This window comes from Lutjanus erythropterus, chromosome 3, assembly GCF_056507025.1.
Source record: "Lutjanus erythropterus isolate fLutEry1 chromosome 3, fLutEry1.hap2, whole genome shotgun sequence".
NCBI lineage: Eukaryota > Metazoa > Chordata > Actinopteri > Lutjaniformes > Lutjanidae > Lutjanus > Lutjanus erythropterus.
In genome coordinates this window covers 18,396,534-18,423,744 of record NC_139319.1, presented here as the reverse complement: position 1 = coordinate 18,423,744, position 27,211 = coordinate 18,396,534, and the positions used below count along the sequence as shown (strand labels likewise).

Sequence of the window (27,211 nt, the reverse complement as noted above, 5' to 3'; positions counted from 1 at the left end):
CGCGAGGACAAGATAATGTGCTGACGAGGGAACAGATCGATCTTCACAACAGATATATTTTATTTGCTGTGACTTCAGTGAAAAATATGTTAATGTTATTTTTGTTTTTAATCTAGTTTTAATTCTCGCCAAATTCCACATTCAAAAATATAAATTTACAAACAAAAAACTAAATTCTTCTCTTGTATTTATGAGGGAAAATGAACATTTGTAAATGATTTCTTCCTGACAAGACAATAGTGCTGTCAAAACAATTCGTGTACGTAAAAACCTTGAAGTTTCTATTTGATTTTATTATTATCATTATTATTATTATTATTATTATTATTATTATTATTATTATATTTACTGTTTCAGTGGCAAAAAATCCAACGTTTGACTCTATTATCGTAATGAGTTTTTGGTATTTTTTACATCTCTAGTATGAATATGTGCAGCTGTTACAGTAGAACAGGTATAGGTGCCAGTATTGGCAATGGTAAGACATTATATAGAGAATAAACTGCTGGATTTATACTATAAACACAATGTACACACTATAGATCAGATAGATACAGTACATATCGATAAATATGAACAGGTCTACACTATAGGTCAGATACTATGAGCACATTTCAGCCACATTCACAAATTTACAAACAAAAACCTCAATTCTTTGTATTTATGAGGGAAAGTGAACAATATTTGTAACAGAGGCTGATTTAGGGAGTGGCTACTGAGGCTAGAGCCCCGGATGTTTTCTCAAAAGCCCCACATCTTTTACATTTTGAAAATGACATTGCACAAGTAATTTCTCTCAGTCTCTCTCTGACTGCACTGCATGTGTGTCAGTGTGCAGGACTGGAGTCTAACAGAGAGGCAGTAATACGCCGCCAACAGGCTCCTGGCCTCCCTATCCTGCCCTGAAGAAGAAGTATTTCATTCTCATGAACATCCACTATTTTTAATAAAGCCACCATCCTCAGAAAGCTGTGAACCACAGACAGGAGATACTTCAGGTGAAACTGCAGGTGTAGCACTTAATATAAGACATAATCAGAGCCGGTCGGCCCTGTAGCACACTACGCAAGTCATGTAGGACCCTGTGAGGTCCGCAAGGGCTCTGCCTCCTCCTTGTGTCAAAGCATGTGTCAGTGTTTACAACGTTAATAAGAGGACGAAGCAGAACTAAAGACTCCATATATTACTCTACCGTAGATAACAGTAACAAGACAAAAAGTATACAGATCCTTTACTAAAGCAAAAGTACTAATATCACACTGTAAAAATTACTTTAATACAAGTAAAAGTCTTACATTCACAAAAAACTATTGAAGTAAAAGTATATAAATATTATCAGATAAATGTACTTAAAGTAAAAGTATTAATGTTGCAGTAAAATGTTCTCTGTCAGTGTTATGATGTTTTATGTTTCTGGATTAATAATACTGCATTAATGTTAATGCTGTTTACTGCTGTAGATGTTTAAGGTTGAGCTCATTTTAGCCACTTTGGGCCACTGTGGTTAGTTTAATCTACAGAAATGCATGATGGTCTATAAGACCATTTAATGTCTAGTATCACTGTCCTGTGAGAACCATGTATCTCTAAGAAGTCAGAAAACAGCATTTTTTCAGCTTTGTGGATTAAACAGTTCAGTATTTGCCTCTGGGGTGTAGTTTAGACACACAATGTTGGACAATTTGGAATTAAATTACAAAATAAGTACAGTACTTGATATAAATGTACGTAGTTTGCATCACTAACAGGTGTGAAAGACATTTCAGTAGAGACGCAAAAACATTTTGGTGGGTGCTGAAGCAAAAAAAAAAGTTATTACAATAATAGAAACTGTATCAACAAGAACACTGGAATTGATATTGAATATGAGACTATTACACTTACAGGATTAACCAGAGCGAGACACAGGAGGCATCCAAGCACCAATGCTATCTATCAATCTATATCTATAATTTCATGCATTTGAAGAAAAATGAACATATTTGGTCCACATGTTTCATTGATGCAGTTTATTTAGCAGACAGTACAGAGAATACAGTGTTATTGAGCTACATGATTAATTAAAATATGACTGAAAGTGATGAGTGTGAAAACAAGTTTGAAAGGAAAAACAAGCTATTGTAATGACTAACTAACAAAAAACAAAGCTGGTGCTGCAATTTTATGTAACATCATATTATATACAATACAAATATAGGAGCTGTGGGTACTGCAGTACTGTTCCCATTCCGACTGAAGGGTCCTCTCAGTCTCAACTAAAAGCGCATTCAGTTTACCACGTGTTTCTGCTGCTGCAGCTGTTGTTGTTGTTGCCTGGTTGGTGGTTGCAGCCTTCAAAACAATCAGGAACATACATTGTCAAATATAAAACAGAGAAAGTTGTCAGGAATTTTACAGTGACTGACATTCAGCTGTGTTGAATGTTGAATTCTAGAGAAAGCACTCACCTCAACGGAGTTAGACTCTGATAAATCTGACCGAGCAATTCGTTTGTGCGCCGCCTCCATCTGGAGAACATATACAAGTTGTATCTTTGATATTGCCTGCATTGTATCATTATAATAATAGAAAGTGTATCAACAAGAACACCTGTTGAGTTTGAGACTGTTGCACTTACAGGATTAGCCAGAGCGAGGCTCAGGAGGCATCCAAGCACCAATGCAAACTTCAGCATGTTTACAGAGATCACACCTGAGAAAAAAAAATATGAAAGACATGTTCATATGAACAGAATATCGCAACACATCAGCAACATCACCATTTTACAAACTTCACACAGAAAACACAGAAACTAAAGATTCCCATAATTACCTTCAAGTCTTCACAACTTCAGCAGACTGTCTCGAAGATGACCGAGGAGGTTGATGTGTTGCTGAATGTTGAGCTTTTCTTTTATACAGTTACAGGAGCTGATGGAAGGTCATTGGCATTAAGTATTATTGGGAAATTGTGATTATTAGGAAATCTTCCACCTCCACATCAAGGTGAGCAAATTGGCAATTCAGGTAATCGAAGTATCAAAGTATTAAGGTAAATTATTAATCGTTGTACAACTCAAGGTTGCAAAACAAAATAAAAGTTGCTGGTCATTCATACCACACACACATAGAACATGTGTACAGATAATTACATTTAGAACAGAATAGGATAAAGAATGAAATCAAATGAAATAAAATATGCAATAATAATACAATATAGATTTATTTATATACATTTATATATATAGGCCTACATATACACATAATCACCCAGGAAATCATTCCGTAGCACATTTTATGAATTTGCATGGTGCTGGTGGGGTAATACCCTTCTCCTCTGGTGGCCCCATGACTGAAAAAATAGTGCAAAAATGCCCTCTTGGTTGTTCCTGAGACACTGCGATGACGTGCCTTCATGAGTGGCCTTTAGTGGACAAAATGTGCTAAAGTGCGTCTAGTGTGTCCTTCCATTTGACAAACATGATCAAGAGTCCTCTGTTGCCCTCCCAGTGGATCAAATTTGATGAAGTCCATCAAGACTTTCTGTGCACTGGTGCCCTGCTGCATACTGCTGATGCCCTTATTTCTTTTGCCCCTGCCCCTCAGACTGAGTCCACCACTGCTCCTGGCTAATGCCCAGTCGGAAAAATGGACTGAACAAATTGGGACTCAAGCAACATGAAATCAGAGACTATTGTGCCCACATATCACAGAGATCTGCTTCACCATAACATCCCACATCAAACACTTGACAGACAAACCATGTTACATGCCGACAGAGCAACTGGGCAAGAGGAAGCAGACTGTGTTTATATCAGTGATGCTTGGTGCTCAAATGCAGTTTTTCCCAGATGCTGAATTTTTGTATGTGAAGATGTTGATCATATTATCATCACTATCTTGCTGCTGTTTACATAACCCCAGATGCAAATTCAAAAAATGTGCAATAGAATGTTTTCCTGGGTGATTATGTGTATATGTAGGCCTATATATATATATGTATATAAATAAATCTATTCTGTATTATTATTGCATATTTTATTTCATTTGGTTTCATTCTTTATCCTATTCTGTTCTCAATGTAATTATCTGTACACATGTTCTATGTGTGTGTGGTATGAATGACCAGCAACTTTGTTTTGCAACCTTGAGTTGTACAACGATTAATAATTTACCTTAATACTTTGATACTTCGATTACCTGAATTGCCAATTTGCTCACCTTAATGTGGAAGTGGAAGATTTCCTAATAATCACAATTTCCCAATAATACTTAATGCCAATGACCTTCCATCAGCTCCTGTAACTGTAAAAAAGAAAAGCTCAACATTCAGCAACACATCAACCTCCTCGGTCATCTTCGAGACAGTCTGCTGAAGCTGTGAAGACTTGAAGGTAATTATGGGAATCTTTAGTTTCTGTGTTTTCTGTGTGAAGTTTGTAAAATGGTGATGTTGCTGATGTTTTGTGATATTCTGTTCATATGAACACATCTTTCATATTTTTTTTTCTCAGGTGTGATCTCTGTAAACATGCTGAAGTTTGCATTGGTGCTTGGATGCCTCCTGAGCCTCGCTCTGGCTAATCCTGTAAGTGCAACAGTCTCAAACTCAACAGGTGTTCTTGTTGATACACTTTCTATTATTATAATGGTACAATGCAGGCAATATCAAAGATACAACTTGTATATGTTCTCCAGATGGAGGCGGCACACAAACGAATTGCTCGGTCAGATTCATCAGAGTCTAACTCCGTTGAGGTGAGTGCTTTCTCTAGAATTCAACATTCAACACAGCTGAATGTCAGTCACTGTAAAATTCCTGAGAACTTTCTCTGTTTTATATTTGACAATGTATGTTCCTGATTGTTTTGAAGGCTGCAACCACCAACCAGGCAACAACAACAACAACAACAGCTGCAGCAGCAGAAACACCTGGGAAATGGTATCATTACTTAGTTCAAAGACCGAGGAAATATCGCACGAAATCCAAAACCAAACCTGAAATTCAAGCAGCAATCAATAAGTGAATGACAAGTATTGTGTTACATAAAATTTTAGCATCAGATTTGTTTGTTGTTAGTTAGTCATGACAACAACTTGTTTTTCTTTTCAAACTTGTTTTCACACTCATCACTTTTAGTCATATTTTAATTAATCATGTAGCTCAATAACACTGTATTCTCTGTACTGTCTGCTAAATAAACTGCATCAATGAAACGTGGACCAAATATGTTTATTTTTCTTCAAATGCATGAAATTATAGATATAGATTGATAGATAGCATTGGTGCTTGGATGCCTCCTGTGTCTCGCTCTGGTTAATCCTGTAAGTGTAATAGTCTCATATTCAATATCAATTCCAGTGTTCTTGTTGATACAGTTTCTATTATTGTAATGGTGTGACACAGACAATATCAAACATGCAACTTGTGGAGGCAACATTTTTTTTGTGTCCATGTGCAGCGAAATAACTTTTTTTGCTTCAGCACCCACCAAAATGTTTTTGTGCCTCTACAGAAAAGTCTTAAGAACTTAAAGTGGACAGAAGGCACTGAAGAACACATATTAACACACATAAATTCACACCTGTTAGTGATGCAAACTACGTACATTTAATAATAATATATAATAATAATAAGCTTTATTTATATAGCACCTTTCATACAAAGCATGCAGCTCAAAGTGCTTCACATAATAGAGACTATGAAGAATAGTAGTAAAAAGTACAAATATATATATACATACAATAAAAATTAAGCAAGAACAGCACAATTTAAAGAAGATTAAAAAGAATATATGTGCATATATATATACATATATACACACACACACACATATGCAATGCATACATACAACATACACATAATGATGATACTAAAGATAGTATAAAATGACAATTTAGAAAAAGCCATTGGACATGGAGTAAAAAAAAAAAAAAAAAAAAAAAAAAAAAAGGAGAGGAACTAACTAACTTAGCCTTTGTACTACTTTCAAACTACTGTGAAGGCTCGGTTGAAAAGATGTGTCTTTAACTGCCGTTTGAATGTCTCAACAGAGCCTGCCTCTCTGATGTGTTTGGGTAGGCTGTTCCACAGTTTGGGAGCATAGCTGAAAAAAGCTGAATCTCCAATTTTCTTTTTGTTATAGTTTTGGGCGTCTAAAAACCCAGCAGTGGAGGACCTGAGAGGTCTTGATGGAACATAGAACAGCAGAGAGTCTCTAATGTAGGATGGTCCTAGGCCATTGAGAGCTTTGTATACAAGCAGGGACACTTTAAAGTCAATTCTGGCAGACACAGGAAGCCAGTGCAATGTGGCTAGAACTGGAGTGATATGTTCTCTCTTCTTTGTTTTGGTCAGTAATCTAGCAGCCGAATTTTGAATTAGTTGTAGCCTGTCAATGGACTTTTTTGGAAGACCAGTAAGTAGTGCGTTCTAATAGTCCAATCTGCTTGACACAAAAGCATGGATTAGTTTTTCAGCATTCTGCTGACTCTGGAATGGCCGTACCTTGGCTATGTTTCTAAGGTGGAAAAATGCCACCTTGGTCAGTTTATTTATGTGGGGGATAAAACTGAGTTCAGAGTCTAAGATAACCCCCAGACTCGTTACTTCTGGTTTTACCCAGGAGGACAAATGGCCAGTTTTTTCCAGCAGGTCTTTCCTTTTTGATAAGGGGCCGACTAATAAAATTTCTGTCTTGTCCTCATTTAATTTTAGAAAATTATTGCTCATCCAGTTATTTATTCCTGAGAGGCAGGTAGTGAGGGAGTGTACAGAATCTATGTCATTTGGCTCTACGGATATATACAGTTGTGTGTCATCAGCGTAGTTATGGAAATTAACATTGTATTTCCTGATGATATTACCGAGAGGCAGCATGTATAGGGAGAACAGCAGAGGGGCAAGGCAGCTTCCTTGTGCAACACCAGAAGTTATGTCATAACTCCCTTTATTTATATTTATATCAAGTACTGTACTTATTTTGTCATTTAATTCTAAATTGTCCAACATTGTGTGTCTAAACTACACCCCAGAGGCAAATACTGAACTGTTTAATCATGGTACATGATACATGGTTCTCACAGGACAGTGATGCTAGACATTAAATGGTCTTATAGACCATCATGCATTGCTGTAGATTAAACTAACCACAGTGGCCCAAAGTGGCTAAAATGAGCTCAACCTTAAACATCTACAGCAGTAAACAGCATTAACATTAATGCAATATTATTAATCCAGAAACATAAAACATCATAACACTGACAGAGAACATTTTACTGCAACATTAATACTTTTACTTTAAGTACATTTATCTGATAATATTTATATACTTTTACTTCAATAAGTTTTTGTGAATGTAAGACTTTTACTTGTAGTAAAGCATTTTTTACAGTGTGATATTAGTACTTTTGCTTTAGTAAAGGATCTGAATACTTTTTGTCTTGTTACTCTTATCTATGGTAGAGTAATATATGGAGTCTTTAGTTCTGCTTCGTCCTCTTATTAACGTAGTAAACAGTGACACATGCTTTGACACAAAGAGGAGGCAGAGCCCTTGCCGACCTCACAGGGTCCTACATGACTTGCGTAGTGTGCTACAGGGCCGACCGGCTCTGATTATGTCTTATATTAAGTGCTACACCTGCAGTTTCACCTGAAGTATCTCCTGTCTGTGGTTCACTGACGGCTCCTGCTGCTGCTGATGTACAGCTTTCTGAGGACGGTGGCTTCATTAAAAATTGTGGATTTTCATGTTCATAATGTATGTTTTTACATTAGTAATTTATTTTACACACAATTTGACATAAGTTTTGGTAATGAATTGATTTAAGCAACAAAAAATCTGAGGAGCCACTTGGGAGCCGAGAAAGCAGGCTCTTTTTAGTGAGCCGAGCCAAAAGAACCGGCTCTCTAAAAGGAGCCGGAATTCACATCACTAATGAGAATGAAATACTTCTTCTTCAGGGCAGGATAAGGAGGCCAGGAGCCTGTTAGCGGCGTATTACTGCCTCTCTGTTAGACTCCAGTCCTGCACACTGACACACATGCAGTGCAGTCAGAGAGAGACTGAGAGAAATTATTTGTGCAATGTCATTTTCAAAACGTAAAAGATGTGGGGCTTTTCTTAACATGCAAGAAATGATAGATAGATAGATAGATAGATAGATAGATAGATAGATAGATAGATAGATAGATAGATAGATAGATAGATAGATAGATAGATAGATCATTGATCATCATTGAGAAACAGCTCAGACAGTTCAGACAGTTCAACTGGGAAGTGATTTCTCATAAATACTGTGCAAAAACAACGTACTAAAAAACAATAATTGAAACATTATAATTTGTATTCTTTAGCCCAGATATGTCTTGAAATTTCTCTAACTCTAACTGTAAACTCAAACCCTGACAGATATAAACAGCTCATTCTAAGGTAAAAAACACACAACGATCCTTATTTTCAGCTGAATATAGACTAATGGAAAAACATATATGAATGTTATATTCATTTTGTGTTACACACTGTACCTGTAATGTGATTTAACATACAACTATATTGAATCAATATGGAATCTTTGGAATTTCATCAATAATTCAAATTTAACGTCAGTTAGTTTGTGCAGAGCTTGAGTGCATAGGCTATGATTGGTTGGAAAATAAATAAAATTCCAAGTTTTATCAACATGTGTCAGATATTGTATCACTCCTGCTTTATCCAAAAGCAGCATATCAGGAAGCTGCACATCATAAAACCTTTTGCCAAGATGATCTTGTTTATGAGCAACTTATCAATGGTGTGTCAGATTCAGATTTTTTCTTGATTCAGTTTGCTTTTGTCCCTCAGGGAAAACATGTCTGTTTTTCATACTGAAGTGTCTTCTCTCATGTCAGAGGCTGTTTTTGTTATCGCCACCAGGTGTCAGTCTGAAAACTTGTCACCATTTATTGCCATTATTTAGGTTATTTGGCAGCACTGTTTTCCTGTGAAAGTCCAGCAGCCTTTTGTGGACAAAACACAAATATCTATCTATCTATCTATCTATCTATCTATCTATCTATCTATCTATCTATCTATCTATCTATCTATCTATTCATGCGTTTTAAGAAAAGTGAACATATTTGGTCCACATGTTTCATTGATGCAGTTTATTTAGCAGACAGTACAGAGAATACAGTGTTATTGAGCTACATGATTAATTAAGATATGACTGAAAGTGATGAGTGTGAAAACAAGTTTGAAAGGAAAAACAAGCTGTTGTAATGACTAACTAACAAAAAACAAAGCTGGTGCTGCAATTTTATGTAACATCATATTATATACAATACAAATATAGGAGCTGTGGGTACTGCAGTACTGTTCCCATTCCGACTGAAGGGTCCTCTCAGTCTCAACTAAGAGCGCATTCAGTTTACCACGTGTTTCTGCTGCTGCAGCTGTTGTTGTTGTTGCCTGGTTGGTGGTTGCAGCCTTCAAAACAATCAGAAACATACATTGTCAAATATAAAACAGAGAAAGTTGTCAGGAATTTTACAGTGACTGACATTCAGCTGTGTTGAATGTTGAATTCTAGAGAAAGCACTCACCTCAACGGAGTTAGACTCTGATGAATCTGACCGAGCAATTCGTTTGTGCGCCGCCTCCATCTGGAGAACATATACAAGTTGTATCTTTGATATTGCCTGCATTGTACCATTATAATAATAGAAAGTGTATCAACAAGAACACCTGTTGAGTTTGAGACTGTTGCACTTACAGGATTAGCCAGAGCGAAGCTCAGGAGGCATCCAAGCACCAATGCAAACTTCAGCATGTTTACAGAGATCACACCTGAGAAAAAAAAATATGAAAGATGTGTTCATATGAACAGAATATCACAAAACATCAGCAACATCACCATTTTACTAACTTCACACAGAAAACACAGAAACTAAAGATTCCCATAATTACCTTCAAGTCTTCACAATTTCAGCAGACTGTCTCGAAGATGACCGAGGAGGTTGATGTGTTGCTGAATGTTGAGCTTTTCTTTTATACAGTTACAGGAGCTGATGGAAGGTCATTGGCATTAAGTATTATTGGGAAATTGTGATTATTAGGAAATCTTCCACCTCCACATTAAGGTGAGCAAATTGGCAATTCAGGTAATCGAAGTATCAAAGTATTAAGGTAAATTATTAATCGTTGTACAATTCAAGGTTGCAAAACAAAATGAAAGTTACTCAATATCAATTCCAGTGTTCTTGTTGATACAGTTTCTATTATTGTATTATCTATCATTTCTTGCATGTTAAGAAAAATAATCATTTGGTCCACATGTTTCATTGATGCAGTTTATTTAGCAGATAGTACAGAGAATAAAGTGGATCCGCCCCTGATTTGTAAATTTCTTCCTTACAAAACAATAATGCTGTCAAAACAATTGATGTATGTGTAAAAGCCTTGACATTTCTGAGTGAATTTATTATTATCTCTACATAATTATTTCATACTGTGAGATTTATGTTGTTTCTGGTGTCGTTTTCTGTTGGACACTGTCCTCTGTTTTGCTTTATCTGATTTTGATGTCCTTTCAAATCATGTATGTGTTAATAAAGATTTTTTTTTCAAAGGGATCACATGAATCTGAAAAACAAGCCTTAAAAAACACAAGGTTAAATTAAAAATCTGGTATTAAAAGATAAAACGAACAGAAGTAGCAGGAAAGGTGGTTGGAGAGAGACAATTTGAAAAAGTCAAAGAAAGGAGGAGCCAATGTTTTGATAAGATTATATAGTTCATTTACTTCTTAATAACATGTTGGGAAACAGATTAAAACATTTGTATGACACCAAATGTAAAACCTGACAACTTGCTGAATATATACTGATGAACAGACAGCATTTAAAGTGCAATGATGAAACGTAATGTCCACATTGCAGAACATTTAAGAGACCCAACAAAACATCAAAATAATGAGATACAATTCAACTTTTATTTTAACTTGGAAATATAGAGTGCCGACAAAAAGCTGAATTAGTAAAATAACAAAACTTTAAGAATAAATAAAACAATTGAAATTTATACAGATTAATCAACTAAAACAGAGCTGCGAGCATTAGCTGATTGGTTAGTCAAACATTTGCTTGTTCAAGCTTCTTAAATGTGAGAATTTTCTGCTTTTCTTTGTCATTTATTATAGCAAATGAAGACTATACAGATACAGATAATGACATTTCTGTGCAGCTATGGAAGAGTGCAGACTTCTTTTTTGTAACTTAATTCATTTTTTACTGTATATTAATGTGTAGGAAAGTCCCTGTGTGCACCAGCTTCAGGACAGCCACATCTCCCCTCAGCCTGCAGGGACATTTAACCTTTTTCTTTCCTCCCTGTTGATTGATGTGCGTGACTGAGTAAGGTAAGATCCTGCTCCTGTGTCTTCAAATGTAGGGCAAGTTTGTTTGGTGTTATCCTGCCCTTCTTTGTGTATTTTTAGTTTGTATTTTTAATTTTTTACTGCCTCATACATACGCTCCCTTAATTGCTGAGTAAACACAAGTTGGGTTACGGATATAACTTTGGTTCTCTGAGTTCATGTCAAACGCCTGCATGGATGATTGTTTGAGCAGATTGTTGTAAGCTTTGAGTTGTAGTATTGTGAATTCATATTATTTGGTGAAGTGAGTTGTGAGATATTTTTCCTTTGTTTTATTTCAGAACCACATTCAATCACTTGTGTAATCGCCTACTTTGAAAATTAAAGTAGCCTCTCAGACCCGATCATTTGCATCCATAGTTGTCCTACCCAAACCAGTGTTCCCGAGTTCCCCATCCTCACGTAATGATTTGTTATTATAAGCTATTATTATTTTAGATATTTCAGCTTTTTATCTAATGTGCCTTGAATATTTAATGTTTTTTGTTGTGTCTGTGTTTTGATGTTTGTAAATGTCTCATTTTCAGTTAAAAGAAAAGTTGAGGGTTTATCAAACAAAGGGACAACTTTGTGCAGCATTGAGTTTGCAGTTCTCCTCCTGACCAGTAGGTGGCGGTGATGCGTCCTCGCCTTGTTTATCATCCGCTACAGAACCGGAAGTACAGAGACGTACACACTGCTGGTGGTGATCACACGTGGGTACACAACTTTGTTAGAGTAATGTGGTGTAGCTAATGTAATTAATAACATGTCAAAGAGGCAGAGAGCCATATCAGAGGAACAGACCAGTTCTGAAGCGGGATACATGGAGGAGGAGACCCAGGAACCTCCGCCTGAGACCAGATGGACCCGCAGCGGCCGCAAAGTGTGTACAGTCTGGCCATTCTCCTCTGACCTCTGTCATCAACAAGGCATTCTGGCCCAGAGAACTGCCGCTCACATGACATTTTCTCTTTTTTGGACTATTCTCCGTAAACCCTAGAGATGGTTGTCCGTGAAAATCCCAGTACATCAGCAGTTTCTGAAATACTCAGACCTGCTCGTCTCGCACCAACAACCACGCCAAGTTCAAAGTCACTTAAATCACCTTTCCTCCCCATTCTGATGCTCGGTTTGAACCTCAGCAGTTCATCGTGAACATGTCTACATGCCTAAATGCACTGAGTTGCTGCCATGTGATTGGTTGATTGGATATTTGCATTAATAAGCAGTTGGACAGGTGTACGTAATGAAGTGGCCAGTGAGTGTATATATGAACTGACCAACATGAAGGTCTGTGATAAGCAAATATCAACCAATACACACACATATGTATATAGGTTGATGATAGCTTATTGCAGATCTGCATGTTGATTGGTTCATATGTCGGTTGCAGAAAGAAATTGCAGGACAGAAATGAGGCAATTGTGAATCAGAAGCTCCATGACTTTACATTGAGAAGTGCAGCAGCCACAAAATATCTGGATCACAACTGACTTAACGAACATGTTGGTTTGGGCCCAGAAAAAGCCCTTTTTACTGAAGTCACTCATTATTACAAACTAAATAACCATGTGAGGCAGTGGTAGACCCCCAACTCCTGTGTTCTGGGAGAATTTTGTTTTTGTGTCTTGTGGCTTTCAATTGAGCGTAAGTGGATATAATGGCTTTAAAAAAAATCTGAACTAACCCTTTAAATTCAATATAAACAGTGGCTGCTGTTCAACAGAAGTCACGTCAAAGGTCATCTACCACACAAAAATATTTCACATTTAGTTCCCTTGTTCTATGGGGCTTCCTGAGGCTGGAATTACTGGTCTTTGATGACGAGGAGACATGGATCATATGAGCATTGAGTATTATGACTTCTGATCAGTTATTTGCAGAATAAAATGAGGTAGTTTGACATCAACTGAACCAACACATTTAAGGAAAGTCAAGTTGGCCATTTTGATTTGAGGTGCTTTAACTCTTTTGCAAACGTATCAGGTTGACTGAGTCTATCATACGAGGACATGAATTTATCAGAATTATTGGAGCAGTTGCTGAAACTGAATAGTAATAATATATTGTTAGTATTTGGCAGTGGTGTGACTTCCAAAAACATACTGCTAGTTATAATGACACATAACTTTGTAATGCAGCATTTAAGAGTGCATCACGAGGCCTGGTTTCAGTCAAAAACTTTGGACTGAATGTTCACCAAAAATAGCAGAGTAAATCTGGAGAGCAGGTTGTGCACAAAGACACGCTTCTTCCTCACCTTTATTCTCATTCCATGACCCTCACATGACAAACTCATTGTTAAAGTTCTGCCTAAGCAGCCTATGTACAAATGATTCACAACTGTCATATACACACTGCTGTCTTTGTGTCCAGCAGCAGGACAACTTGAGTTTGTCCTCAGCCTGTTTGCTTTGTAAATCCTCTCGGTTGCAGTAGAATAGTGTGACATCCTTTAAAATGGACAGATAAACAGAACAACTTGTTACACTGAGGTGACCGGTGTGGAAGGAATGACCATCCTTCATATACATTTAAAGTTGGGATTCTTTCTCATCATTTTTCTTGTCTGCCAGTCACCATATAAAGGCACTGACAGTCTCAGAGACTGAGTTAAAGGTGCGCATCTGAGGGCGAACTCATTGAAGTGTAAGGCAAGAGAAGGACATCAGCTTGTAAGTACGGCCTATTTATGTCTTTTAATGTGTAGACAAGCTTAGAATGTGGCTTATCTGATTTTATTACAATATTCAGGTTTATTTTTTAGTATTTTCAAATCTGTGATAAACTCAATTAATCTTTAAAGGAGCAATATGTAGTAATTGTGCATGCAAAAATTAGTACAGCAGTCCAAATAATGAGTTGGAGCCACAGATGGTACATTGAACAGGTTGAAATCTTATGTAATATACAGTCTGTGGTTGGAGTGACTTGTTACTTTGGAGTATTTCAACTGAACATCTCTTAATCTCTAGTGATATATTGCAGTCATTTTATGATTTATTACAGGAAATATATTACAGATACACATTAAGGGGAAGGAACTGTTTTATTGGACAAAACATCACTTTCATTTTTTCCTATAGACACAACAGAGATTTAAGATGCTTCTGGCAGTTCTGATACAACTCCTGATCATTGGTGAGTAAAAACATGTTTTTAAAATATATATTTTACAGTATGTTGCAAATTTTTGGGAAAATTAATAATGTTTTATTTATTGCTTAATAGCATCAGCAAATGGTCAGACAGCTCCAGCTATAACTGCAGCAGCTACAAGCGCCGCAGGCGCGACCGTCGCAGGAACGACTGCCACTGGTCCAATCGCTGCAGGTACGACCATTGCAGGCACGGCCGCCACAGGTGCAACAGCAGCCACAACTGCTGCAGCTGCAACGACCGCTGCCACCGCCACGACAGCGATTGTATCGGCAAACTCCACAAACACAAACACCACTGCTACAAACAGGGCTGCTGCTGCACATGCTGGGATCACATACACGAGCAGCCGGGCTGTTTGTTACCTCAGTTTTGTTCTTTACAAGTTCCTCTTCACAGTGTAACTTGGTTGTGTTGCCTGTAACTGTTTTTTACAGAATACAGTCATTGTTCAGAATGTAATTTATGTCAAAACATATAAGTTAATAATCATGTTATTGAGCACTCATGTTGATAGGTTTCAAAAATCTAGATGATCCAGTGTGTTAACATGTATGATAAAAGTTTGGTTGCTTTCAGAATATGTCAGTCTGTGTCTTTTTATAGTTATAATCTTTAAAGTTATTGACATGAAACATTTAATGGCTGGTTTTCAACGTTTCATTTTTTCTCTTAATAATTATGTCAAAATGACCCTTTTCACAAACATGAACTAAACTCGTTTTAAGGTTGTCAAAAGTATCTGAGTATCAATGTTTTTTGATACCACATGTTTAAAGGATGTAACTTCTGTTAAATAAAGTATTGAAAGTACCAAACCTATTAAAAAAAAAAGATCTACGAGCTCATTCAAAACCTCAGTTCAGTTATGTTTTTATTGTCCTGCCTGAAATTTGGCTCGCGGCAAAATCATAGTGTTCAATTACTTTTTCTGTACCAGCAATGTGTAAATTATATATATATATATATATATATATATATATATATATATATATATATATATATATACATATATAAAAAAAATCCTATTTTGTGTGCCCCTGACTTTTGGAGTTTGTAGGAAGTACCTGCTGATCATCAATATTTATTACTGAAAAAAACCCACAAATTAAAAAAATATATATAGTATATCCATCGGTCAGCAGACATGTTATCATCTGCATACTGATATTTCATAATTCTTTCCACATGGTCTGTGTGTATCACTGTACATCAAAATGACTTGTTGACACTGACACTATTTGCCTAAGTGATACTTTTTAAGAAGGGGGCCTCACCCTCATAAAAAGAATGGCAAACACTCCTTTGCAATGGTTTGTTCTGTTACTGAAAATAAAATGTGGTCATATGATCAAACACACTCTTGGTTTCAGAAATACAAAATGAAAACACCAGTCAAATATTTGTTTTGTAACCAGAAAGAGGCCCAGAAACAGTGCTCCTCTGCTGAAATGCTACCTGGACTGATGTTTGCTGTGTGTCACCTGGTTTCTGTAATCAAATTAAACACATATTGATTTATAAACTGTGCTGTGCTTCCTTCAGTATCGAGTGTGAAACCCTTCGTTAATTACAGACTGTCCAACCAGCAGCAGCATCGTAACGAGTTTTTGGTATTTTTTACATCTCTAGTATGAATATGTGCAGCTGTTACAGTAGAACAGGTATAGGTGCCAGTATTGGCAATGGTAAGACATTATATAGAGAATAAACTGCTGGATTTATACTATAAACACAATGTACACACTATAGATCAGATAGATACAGTACATATCGATAAATATGAACAGGTCTACACTATAGGTCAGATACTATGAGCACATTTCAGCCACATTCACAAATTTACAAACAAAAACCTCAATTCTTTGTATTTATGAGGGAAAGTGAACAATATTTGTAACAGAGGCTGATTTAGGGAGTGGCTACTGAGGCTAGAGCCCCGGATGTTTTCTCAAAAGCCCCACATCTTTTATGATTTGAAAATGACATTGCACAAGTAATTTCTCTCAGTCTCTCTCTGACTGCACTGCATGTGTGTCAGTGTGCAGGACTGGAGTCTAACAGAGAGGCAGTAATACGCCGCTAACAGGCTCCTGGCCTCCCTATCCTGCCCTGAAGAAGAAGTATTTCATTCTCATTAGTGATGTGAATTCCGGCTCCTTTTAGAGAGCCGGTTCTTTTGGCTCGGCTCACTAAAAAGAGCCTGCTTTCTCGGCTCCCAAGTGGCTCCTCAGATTTTTTGTTGCTTAAATCAATTCATTACCAAAACTTATGTCAAATTGTGTGTAAAATAAATTACTAATGTAAAAAACATACATTATGAACATGAAAATCCACAATTTTTAATAAAGCCACCGTCCTCAGAAAGCTGTGAACCACAGACAGGAGATACTTCAGGTGAAACTGCAGGTGTAGCACTTAATATAAGACATAATCAGAGCCGGTCGGCCCTGTAGCACACTACGCAAGTCATGTAGGACCCTGTGAGGTCGGCAAGGGCTCTGCCTCCTCCTTGTGTCAAAGCATGTGTCACTGTTTACTACGTTAATAAGAGGACGAAGCAGAACTAAAGACTCCATATATTACTCTACCGTAGATAACAGTAACAAGACAAAAAGTATACAGATCCTTTACTAAAGCAAAAGTACTAATATCACACTGTAAAAATTACTACATTGACAAAAACTTATTGAAGTAAAAGTATATAAATATTATCAGATAAATGTACTTAAAGTAAAAGTAATAATGTTGCAGTAAAATGTTCTCTGTCAGTGTTTTGATGTTTTATGTTTCTGGATTAATAATATTGCATTAATGTTAATGCTGTTTACTGCTGTAGATGTTTAAGGTTGAGCTCATTTTAGCCACTTTGGGCCACTGTGGTTAGTTTAATCTACAGCAATGCATGATGGTCTATAAGACCATTTAATGTCTAGCATCACTGTCCTGTGAGAACCATGTATCTCTAAGAAGTCAGAAAACAGCATTTTTTCAGCTTTGTGGATTAAACAGTTCAGTATTTGCCTCTGGGGTGTAGTTTAGACACACAATGTTGGACAATTTGGAATTAAATTACAAAATAAGTACAGTACTTGATATAAATGTACGTAGTTTGCATCACTAACAGGTGTGAATTTATGTGTGTTAATATGTGTTCTTCAGTGCCTTTTGTCCACTTTAAGTTCTTAAGACATTTCAGTAGAGGCACAAAAACATTTTGGTGGGTGCTGAAGCAAAAAAAGTTATTTCGCTGCACATGGACACAAAAAAAATGTTGCCTCCATCTGTAGAAAATCCACAAGTTGCATGTTTGATATTGTCTGTGTCACACCATTACAAAAATAGAAACTGTATCAACAAGAACACTGGAATTGATATTGAATATGAGACTATTACACTTACAGGATTAACCAGAGCGAGACACAGGAGGCATCCAAGCACCAATGCTATCTATCTATCTATATCTATAATTTCATGCATTTGAAGAAAAATAAACATATTTGGTCCACATGTTTCATTGATGCAGTTTATTTAGCAGACAGTACAGAGAATACAGTGTTATTGAGCCACATGATTAATTAAAATATGACTGAAAGTGATGAGTGTGAAAACAAGTTTGAAAAGAAAAACAAAGTGTTGTCATGACTAACTAACAACAAACAAATCTGATGCTAAAATTTTATGTAACACAATACTTGTTGTCATTCATTTATTGATTGCTGTTTGAATTTTAGGTTCGGTTCTGGATTTCAGGGGAGATTTCTTCGGTCTTTGAACTAAGTAATGATACCATTTCCCACGTGTTTCTGCTGCTGCAGCTGTTGTTGTTGTTGCTGCCTGGTTGGTGGTTGCAGCCTTCAAAACAATCAGAAACATACATTGTCAAATATAAAGCAGAGAAAGTTGTCAGGAATTTTACAGTGACTGACATTCAGCTGTGTTGAATGTTGAATTCTAGAGAAAGCACTCACCTCAACGGAGTTAGACTCTGATAAATCTGACCGAGCAATTCGTTTGTGCGCCGCCTCCATCTGGAGAACATATACAAGTTGTATCTTTGATATTGCCTGCATTGTACCATTATAATAATAGAAAGTGTATCAACAAGAACACCTGTTGAGTTTGAGACTGTTGCACTTACAGGATTAGCCAGAGCGAGGCTCAGGAGGCATCCAAGCACCAATGCAAACTTCAGCATGTTTACAGAGATCACACCTGAGAAAAAAAAATATGAAAGATGTGTTCATATGAACAGAATATCGCAAAACATCAGCAACATCACCATTTTACCAACTTCACACAGAAAACACAGAAACTAAAGATTCCCATAATTACCTTCATGTCTTTACAACTTCAGCAGACTGTCTCGAAGATGACCGAGGAGGTTGATGTGTTGCTGAATGTTGAGCTTTTCTTTTTTACAGTTACAGGAGCTGATGGAAGGTCATTGGCATTAAGTATTATTGGGAAATTGTGATTATTAGGAAATCTTCCACTTCCACATTAAGGTGAGCAAAGTGGCAATTCAGGTAATCGAAGTATCAAAGTATTAAGGTAAATTATTAATCGTTGTACAACTCAAGGTTGCAAAACAAAATAAAAGTTGCTGGTCATTCATACCACACACACATAGAACATGTGTACAGATAATTACATTCAGAACAGAATAGGATAAAGAATGAAATCAAATGAAATAAAATATGCGATAATAATACAGAATAGATTTATTTATATACATATATATATAGGCCTACATATTCACATAATCACCCAGGAAAACATTCTATTGCACATTTTTTGAATTTGCATCTGGGGTTATGTAAACAGCAGCAAGATAGTGATGATAATATGATCGACATCTTCACATACAAAAATTCAGCATCTGGGAAAAACTGCATTTGAGCACCAAGCATCACTGATATAAACACAGTCTGCTTCCTCTTGCCCAGTTGCTCTGTCGGCATGTAACATGGTTTGTCTGTCAAGTGTTTGATGTGGGATGTTATGGTGAAGCAGATCTCTGTGATATGTGGGCACAATAGTCTCTGATTTCATGTTGCTCGAGTCCCAATTTGTTCAGTCCATTTTTGGGCCCTTAAAACTGGGCATTAGCCAGGAGCAGTGGTGGACTCAGTCTGGGGGGCAGGGGCAAAAGAAATAAGGGCATCAGCAGTATGCAGCAGGGCACCAGTGCACAGAAAGTCTTGATGGACTTTATCAAATTTGATCCACTGGGAGGGCAACAGAGGACTCTTGATCATGTTTGTCAAATGGAAGGACACACTAGACGCACTTTAGCACATTTTGTCCACTAAAGGCCACTTATGAAGGCACGTCATCGCAGTGTCTCAGGAACAACCAAGAGGGCATTTTTGCACTATTTTTTCAGTCATGGGGCCACCAGAGGAGAAGGGTATTACCCCACCAGCACCATGCAAATTCAAAAAATGTGCTACGGAATGATTTCCTGGGTGATTATGTGTATATGTAGGCCTATATATATTGTATTATTATTGCATATTTTATTTCATTTGATTTCATTCTTTATCCTATTCTGTTCTAAATGTAATTATCTGTACACATGTTCTATGTGTGTGTGGTATGAATGACCAGCAACTTTTATTTTGTTTTGCAACCTTGAGTTGTACAACGATTAATAATTTACCTTAATACTTTGATACCTCGATTACCTGAATTGCCAATTTGCTCACCTTAATGTGGAAGTGGAAGATTTCCTAATAATCACAATTTCCCAATAATACTTAATGCCAATGACCTTCCATCAGCTCCTGTAACTGTATAAAAGAAAAGCTCAACATTCAGCAACACATCAACCTCCTCGGTCATCTTCGAGACAGTCTGCTGAAGTTGTGAAGACATGAAGGTAATTATGGGAATCTTTAGTTTCTGTGTTTTCTGTGTGAAGTTGCTAAAATGGTGATGTTGCTGATGTTTTGTGATATTCTGTTCATATGAACACATCTTTCATATTTTTTTTTCTCAGGTGTGATCTCTGTAAACATGCTGAAGTTTGCATTGGTGCTTGGATGCCTCCTGAGCCTCGCTCTGGCTAATCCTGTAAGTGCAACAGTCTCAAACTCAACAGGTGTTCTTGTTGATACACTTTCTATTATTATAATGGTACAATGCAGGCAATATCAAAGATACAACTTGTATATGTTCTCCAGATGGAGGCGGCGCACAAACGAATTGCTCGGTCAGATTTATCAGAGTCTAACTCCGTTGAGGTGAGTGCTTTCTCTAGAATTCAACATTCAACACAGCTGAATGTCAGTCACTGTAAAATTCCTGACAACTTTCTCTGCTTTATATTTGACAATGTATGTTCCTGATTGTTTTGAAGGCTGCAACCACCAACCAGGCAACAACAACAACAACAGCTGCAGCAGCAGAAACACGTAGGAAATGGTATCATTACTTAGTTCAAAGATCTAGGAAAAAACGCACGAAATTCCCAATCAGACCTAAAATTCAAACAGCAGCCAAAGAGTGAATGACAACAAGTATTGTGTTACATAAACTTTTAGCATCAGCTTTGTTTTTTGTTAGTTAGTCATGACAACAGCTTGTTTATCTTTTCAAACTTGTTTTCACACTCATCACTTTCAGTCATATCTTAATTAATCATGTAGCTCAATAACACTGTATTCTCTGTACTGTCTGCTAAATAAACTGCATCAATGAAACGTGGACCAAATATGTTCATTTTTCTTCAAATGCATGAAATTATAGATATAGATAGATAGATAGCATTGGTGCTTGGATGCCTCCTGTGTCTCGCTCTGGTTAATCCTGTAAGTGTAATAGTCTCATATTCAATATCAATTCCAGTGTTCTTGTTGATACAGTTTCTATTTTTGTAATGGTGTGACACAGACAATATCAAACATGCAACTTGTGGATTTTCTACAGATGGAGGCAACATTTTTTTTGTGTCCATGTGCAGCGAAATAACTTTTTTTGCTTCAGCACCCACCAAAATGTTTTTGTGCCTCTACAGAAAAGTCTTAAGAACTTAAAGTGGACAGAAGGCACTGAAGAACACATATTAACACACATAAATTCACACCTGTTAGTGATGCAAACTACGTACATTTATATCAAGTACTGTACTTATTTTGTAATTTAATTCCAAATTGTCCAACATTGTGTGTCTAAACTACACCCCAGAGGCAAATACTAAACTGTTTAATCCACAAAGCTGAAAAAATGCTGTTTTCTGACTTCTTAGAGATACATGGTTCTCACAGGACAGTGATATATATAATATAATATATAATATATAACAACTTGAATCAAGAAAAATAATCAAATATTAATAAATTACTCCCTGCAAAACAAAAAATTAAAATTAAAATATACATTACGTTCTGTAAAAAGTAATCAAACAACATATAGACCAGTTCTTAGTATATGATATAGCTGTGCCAAGGCCATTATTGGGCAGTAATATGGGCAGAACATACACAGTATGTCAGTCTGGCTCTGTACAATAAAACCACAAAAAAGAAATTCCACAATACAAAATTTATTGCGATATTTAAACACAAAACAAATGATAACTTGAGAAAATGTCCTTTATCAAAACAATAAATCTGATGTGTACAGCATTTTTTTGTTTTTTTGTTTTACTTGACTGAGTGAAATGGACCGTTTCATTCAAAAATATCAGGGATTTCTCTAAGAGTGAACATGGTTGGAAAAATTTGGTAATATTCATTTCATGTGTCATTTGGTCTAATCATTTTTATACGATACGTATATATTGTAATGCAAAAATGCTACATATAATATCTTTAAAGTGCTTTGGCTTTCCATTTTTATTAAAATAAACTGAAAGTAGCCAGCCATGACCTAAACATGAGCAAAAACATTGTCATGAATTGTCTTTGGCAATTAATTTTTGAATTGTGTATGTACAGTTGCAAAAAAACAAAAAACAAACAAAAACAATGCAGCAGTAAGTAGCAGTCCTTTTATAAAATAAAAATAATTAAATGAAATAATCATGTAATATCAGAGGTGATATCAGCATAGTTTGGTACGATATCAAGACATTTTTATTGCAGTATTGCAGTATTTGATGTATTATTATATATCTCATTCATGGTCTATTTTTTTTTAGCGTTTTCATACCAACTCCTTCCTGTTTATTCTATATAAAGTATTACCACAATATGTATGTGCATGTCAATGCACTTAACTGATTTTTCGCTTCTGGTTAAATGCTAAACATACTTTCACTGTGCAATGACAATAAAGTTGAATCTGATATGATCTGAAATACTCATCAGCAGTGTTGGGACTGAGCCAGAGCTGTGTAGTCCTGAATCTTCCTGTGTGTGTGTGTGTGTGTGTGTGTGTGTGTGTCAGCGGGGAGACGGGAGAAGACACGCCGTGTGGGTGTGTCTGTTTACAGACTGGTATCATCATGGCGTCGGCGGCGGAGCCCAAGTCAAGTTTCTTTACATGGAGATATTCTCACTACTTGACCTTTGTCGAGCACAAAGACAAGAACGTTTTAGTTAAATGTAAGTTGTGTCTTGGATCAAAGATCTTATCTACGGCCCAAAATAGCGATTCAAACCTGTTGAAACACCTACAGAAACAACATGCTGCGACGAAGCTAGTAAGCTAGTAGCTAAGAGTACAGACACAGACTGTGATGCCGCTTCACCTCCACCAACTCAGCAACAGCGGCTGGATTTGAACCGAGGGACTGACTGCTCCTGCTAACCAGGAAAAAGTTGATAAAGCCATTGCAAGGTATGTTGTAGAAGACATGCAGCCAGTTTCTATTGTGGAGTCGCCCGCTTTTAGGAAGCTAGTTAGCATGATACCGGGCGTCACACTGCAAACGGGACGAAACACTTTTTTCTAAGTACCTGGAGCGCGAATACCAAAGAAAACTTAACCTAATGGGAAACCTTTTTTTTCATAGTAACTAAAAAGTTACTTTTCACCGTACTGCGTTACCTTTTGGTTTAAGTAATCAGTAAAGTAACTGAGTTACTTTTGAAATAAAGTAACTAGTAACGGTAACTAGTTACTGGTTTTCAGTAACTAGCACAACACTGCACTTCAGCTGTATTTTGTTTACAGTATTTGTCACCTGGAAGAGCTAATGTGTTTTTTTCACAACAGTACAATAAGATACCAGAGGGACCAATTCCACCAACAACTCCCAAGTACGCATATGGGACTGTTGGGATGAAAAAGGTACAGTTATCTGTATTTTAAGTTATTAAAACTTTTACTTTATAGAAATGACCATTGAAACACTGTTTTGTGATTTAAACTATGAAGAATAAATGGTAAAAGCAGCCTTCTGTCACCACAGCTCCAGACGATATCAGATGCTTTAGAAAAACTGTCTTTCTCCGGCCCTGTGAAAAGCATGTATCCTCAGACTTTCATTGAACTGAACCAGGTATCATTTAACGTTTTTCTGTTTATGCAGTAAAACCACCAGCAACAGTCTGTCATGTGATTTGAGTTTTGCTCGTAAATGTAAATCTCTGTCCTGTTTGTCCTGCAGGCCTTTGGTTACGTGCTCTACAGGACGTCTCTGCCTGTTGACTGCAGCACACCGACTCCACTGTCATCTCCATTGAACGGCGTCCATGACAGGGCGTATGTGTCAGTGGACGGGGTGAGTCTGATTGGTTCTTGTCAGGTATTAAAGGCAGATGCCTTGTTGGGCTCAGCTTTTGTTATCACTGATCAGTCAGACATACAGCTGTCCATCAACTTTACATATGTCTCTGGTGCTGTTCAAACTCAACGTTGTTTTTTGTTCACTTAAACAGTTTTAGGTGAGCAGTAGACTGCTTGTGTTCAGACAACATTGGACATGTGAGGAGTTAAGCTTCTTTTGCTAAATATAAAAATAAACATTTGTAGGGAAACATGTTTATATTTTTCTTGTAACACACAAAAAAGTATTATTTTAGTATCATTACTGGAACTCTGGTCTTGTACAAGGTTATTATAGTTTACTAAAACTAATCTAAATATAACTAATATAAAGCTAGATCTGAAAAAAGCATTTCAGTTGACTGATGAAAAATAGCCAAAAACTTAAATAAAACTATATAGTACATTTACATAACCAAACCCACCATATTATAATAAAAAAATAAACTAAACAATTTAACAATAAAAACTTAATTGCAATGAGCAAACCCCCTCTTGAAACTGAAGCACCACCACACCTCTCTGATATCAATATTATATTATTATTATAGAACATCTTCGTTCAGCAGTAAAACTTTCAAAACTCTCAAACTGAGCGCGGCGCTTTCTGACGCACCGGTGACAACTGAAGCTTCAGACATCACCCATCACACGATCCTCGTTATTCGACACAAGCTCCAGCACAATTTATTAAAACAGTAAGTTTCACAGAAGTGAGCTTTGTTATAATCCGCCCATCTCTAATACAACGCAAAATGAAATCATAAATAAATAGATAATATGAATAAAATGCAGAGTCAATCGATACAGACTTGAATAGCTTTTAAATGATAAGTATGGTATTTTCATACCAGTTAAAAATGCATTCAAACTAAATTGTACGTATACCAACTTGGAATTAGGATGTTTGTTATGAATTGTATTGGGTTCTATTTAAATTTGGGATAAGTGTTTATATTTATGTTGTATATAGAATTGGGAAAGCTGAATAGATGAATAGTTGATAAAGAGGGGTAAGAATAAACAAGTGTGTACTGTTGCTTGAGTATTTGCCTATTGGGTTTGTTGTATAATTGAACTTTATTGATATTCTTGTTTGATTTCTATCTATCTATCTGTCTGTCTGTCTGTCTGTCTGTCTGTCTATAACTGATTTCTTCTTAAGGTGGCTGTGGGGATTCTTGAAAGGAACAAGGCCTTAACCATCAATGTGACTGGGAAAGCTGGCAGTCAGCTGGACATACTGGTGGAGAATATGGGCCGCATCAACTACGGAAAAGACATCAACGACTTCAAGGTTTTTTAGAGTAGATTTTATGTTTTTTGTGAAGTAAAACTTCTTGCCAACAAGCTGAGACGTCCGTGTGAATTGCAACTCGTGTGAAGTGATTGGTTACGTCGTTAACTTGCTCTGGTGTCTTTGCTGCACAGGGTCTGGTGACCAACATGACTCTGGGTAAAGACACGCTCACCGGCTGGACCATGTTCAGTCTGAGTATCGATGAGGCGGTGCGTCAGGGAATTCTGAATGAAACCACATCAACAGATGCTCCTCAGCACGCTGCGCTCTCCCTTCCAACCTTCTACCAAGGAAGCTTCATCATTCCTGACAGCATCCCAGACCTCCCCCAGGACACCTACATCAAACTGCCAAAATGGAAGAAGGCATGTCGTATTTTACCTTTTTTTTTTTTTTTTTTTTTAATCGAATGCAGCATTAGGAGAAAAAACCCTGGCTGTTCATGGTTACATATATTACTGATTTTAATGTTAATTTAATTTAATTTAATCAATGGAATTACTTCCTGCTTAAAGGTTATTATGGAATGCTAAAAATAGACAGCCTACCCCGGCTTAAATAATAACAAACAAGACTAAAATAATCTTTAGCTGCAGCCTTACTATAAATGTGGAGAAAGTGCTAATAAAAAATGCTGTTTGAGTTTTTTTAAGTTAGGTCTTAGGTTTTAAACTAAGAGATGAGTGCTGTGTTTTTTTTAAAATTTCATTAAGGATGTATTAATACTAAAATCCAATGCAAATCCATTAAACTAAAGTAATCAGTGCTTTTACTATGTTTTTATCAGGGACAGGTTTGGATTAACGGCTTCAACGTGGGACGCTACTGGCCGGCCCGAGGCCCTCAGGTGACACTTTTCGTCCCCGCCAACATCCTCAGTACAGCAGCACCCAACAACGTGACCGTCCTGGAGCTGGAGGAGGCCCCCTGCAGCTCAGGGCCGTGCAGCATGGAGTTCACTGACACCCCAATCCTGAATGCAACAGTCCAGTCTGACCACAAACCACACAGGAGACTCTTTGTTAAAGACGATCTGTCGTGATAATCAGGGAACTCACTGCTGCACAAAATCAATTTGCACTATCTTTGATTTTTAAAAGCTGTAACATGTGAAAGAGGGTCAATCTGGGACATCACATCAGTGATTGAATGTGTCTTTTGAAAAGTGATGATTTTTAGCCAAATGCTGTATTTAACCATCATCACATCAACATGTGGGCGTCTCTACCTCACTGATGCTGGGTGACATTTTCATTAAAAGCCTTTTTTTTCTCTCCACAAAGGGATTATTGACAATTGAAACACTGCCAAAACATCACAGCGGCCTGTATTTCAGAGAATGTTTTATTTTTAATGTGAAAAACATATCAGGGAAATTGTGTACTATTATACAACTGCAGATGCATTGTGGGGGTGCTGATATGTAGCTTATATCGATCTTAAATGTATTTAGCATACACTCTGAACCTGTCTGATTTAATGCTTTGAAAGCATATGCCTTTAAAAACAAAAAATAAAAAGTATGATTTGATAATAATCAGTCTAATGATCCACTTTCTGGTTGTGTGAGGGGATGTTGTGTATATCACCATAAGATAAATGAAAATATTTGTTTTGACAAAGTTGAATTTCATTTGTTATAGTAAAGATGGAGAAT

The 27,211-nt window shown here is 36.7% G+C and overlaps 2 protein-coding genes and 2 long non-coding RNA genes across 4 annotated transcripts; 2 read left to right on the top strand and 2 right to left on the bottom strand.

The window, feature by feature from the left end:
* Positions 1–2,446: 2,446 nt before the first annotated feature.
* LOC146329879 (uncharacterized) lies at positions 2,447–2,911 on the bottom strand. The gene is made up of 3 exons (XR_014769792.1): positions 2,812–2,911; positions 2,618–2,691; positions 2,447–2,507 (listed from the first exon to the last, which is right to left on the bottom strand). It is a non-coding gene; the product is annotated as an uncharacterized LOC146329879 (long non-coding RNA).
* A 6,405-nt stretch (positions 2,912–9,316) lies between these two features.
* LOC146329878 (uncharacterized) lies at positions 9,317–9,831 on the bottom strand. Its single transcript, XR_014769791.1, has 3 exons — positions 9,735–9,831; positions 9,565–9,624; positions 9,317–9,448 (listed from the first exon to the last, which is right to left on the bottom strand). It is a non-coding gene; the product is annotated as an uncharacterized LOC146329878 (long non-coding RNA).
* Positions 9,832–14,446: 4,615 nt separating this feature from the next.
* LOC146329877 (uncharacterized) lies at positions 14,447–15,502 on the top strand. The gene is made up of 2 exons (XM_084714454.1): positions 14,447–14,519; positions 14,610–15,502. Exons 1-2 carry the CDS (start codon positions 14,483–14,485, stop codon positions 14,939–14,941), a joined length of 369 nt encoding a protein of 122 aa, XP_084570580.1. The 5' UTR covers positions 14,447–14,482; the 3' UTR covers positions 14,942–15,502.
* Positions 15,503–23,189: 7,687 nt separating this feature from the next.
* LOC146329876 (beta-galactosidase-like) lies at positions 23,190–26,596 on the top strand. The gene is made up of 7 exons (XM_084714453.1): positions 23,190–23,324; positions 23,703–23,777; positions 23,899–23,988; positions 24,097–24,210; positions 25,420–25,551; positions 25,686–25,919; positions 26,342–26,596. The coding sequence occupies exons 2-7, from the start codon at positions 23,769–23,771 to the stop codon at positions 26,594–26,596; spliced, it is 834 nt and encodes a 277-aa protein (XP_084570579.1). The 5' UTR covers positions 23,190–23,324; positions 23,703–23,768.
* Positions 26,597–27,211: the final 615 nt, after the last annotated feature.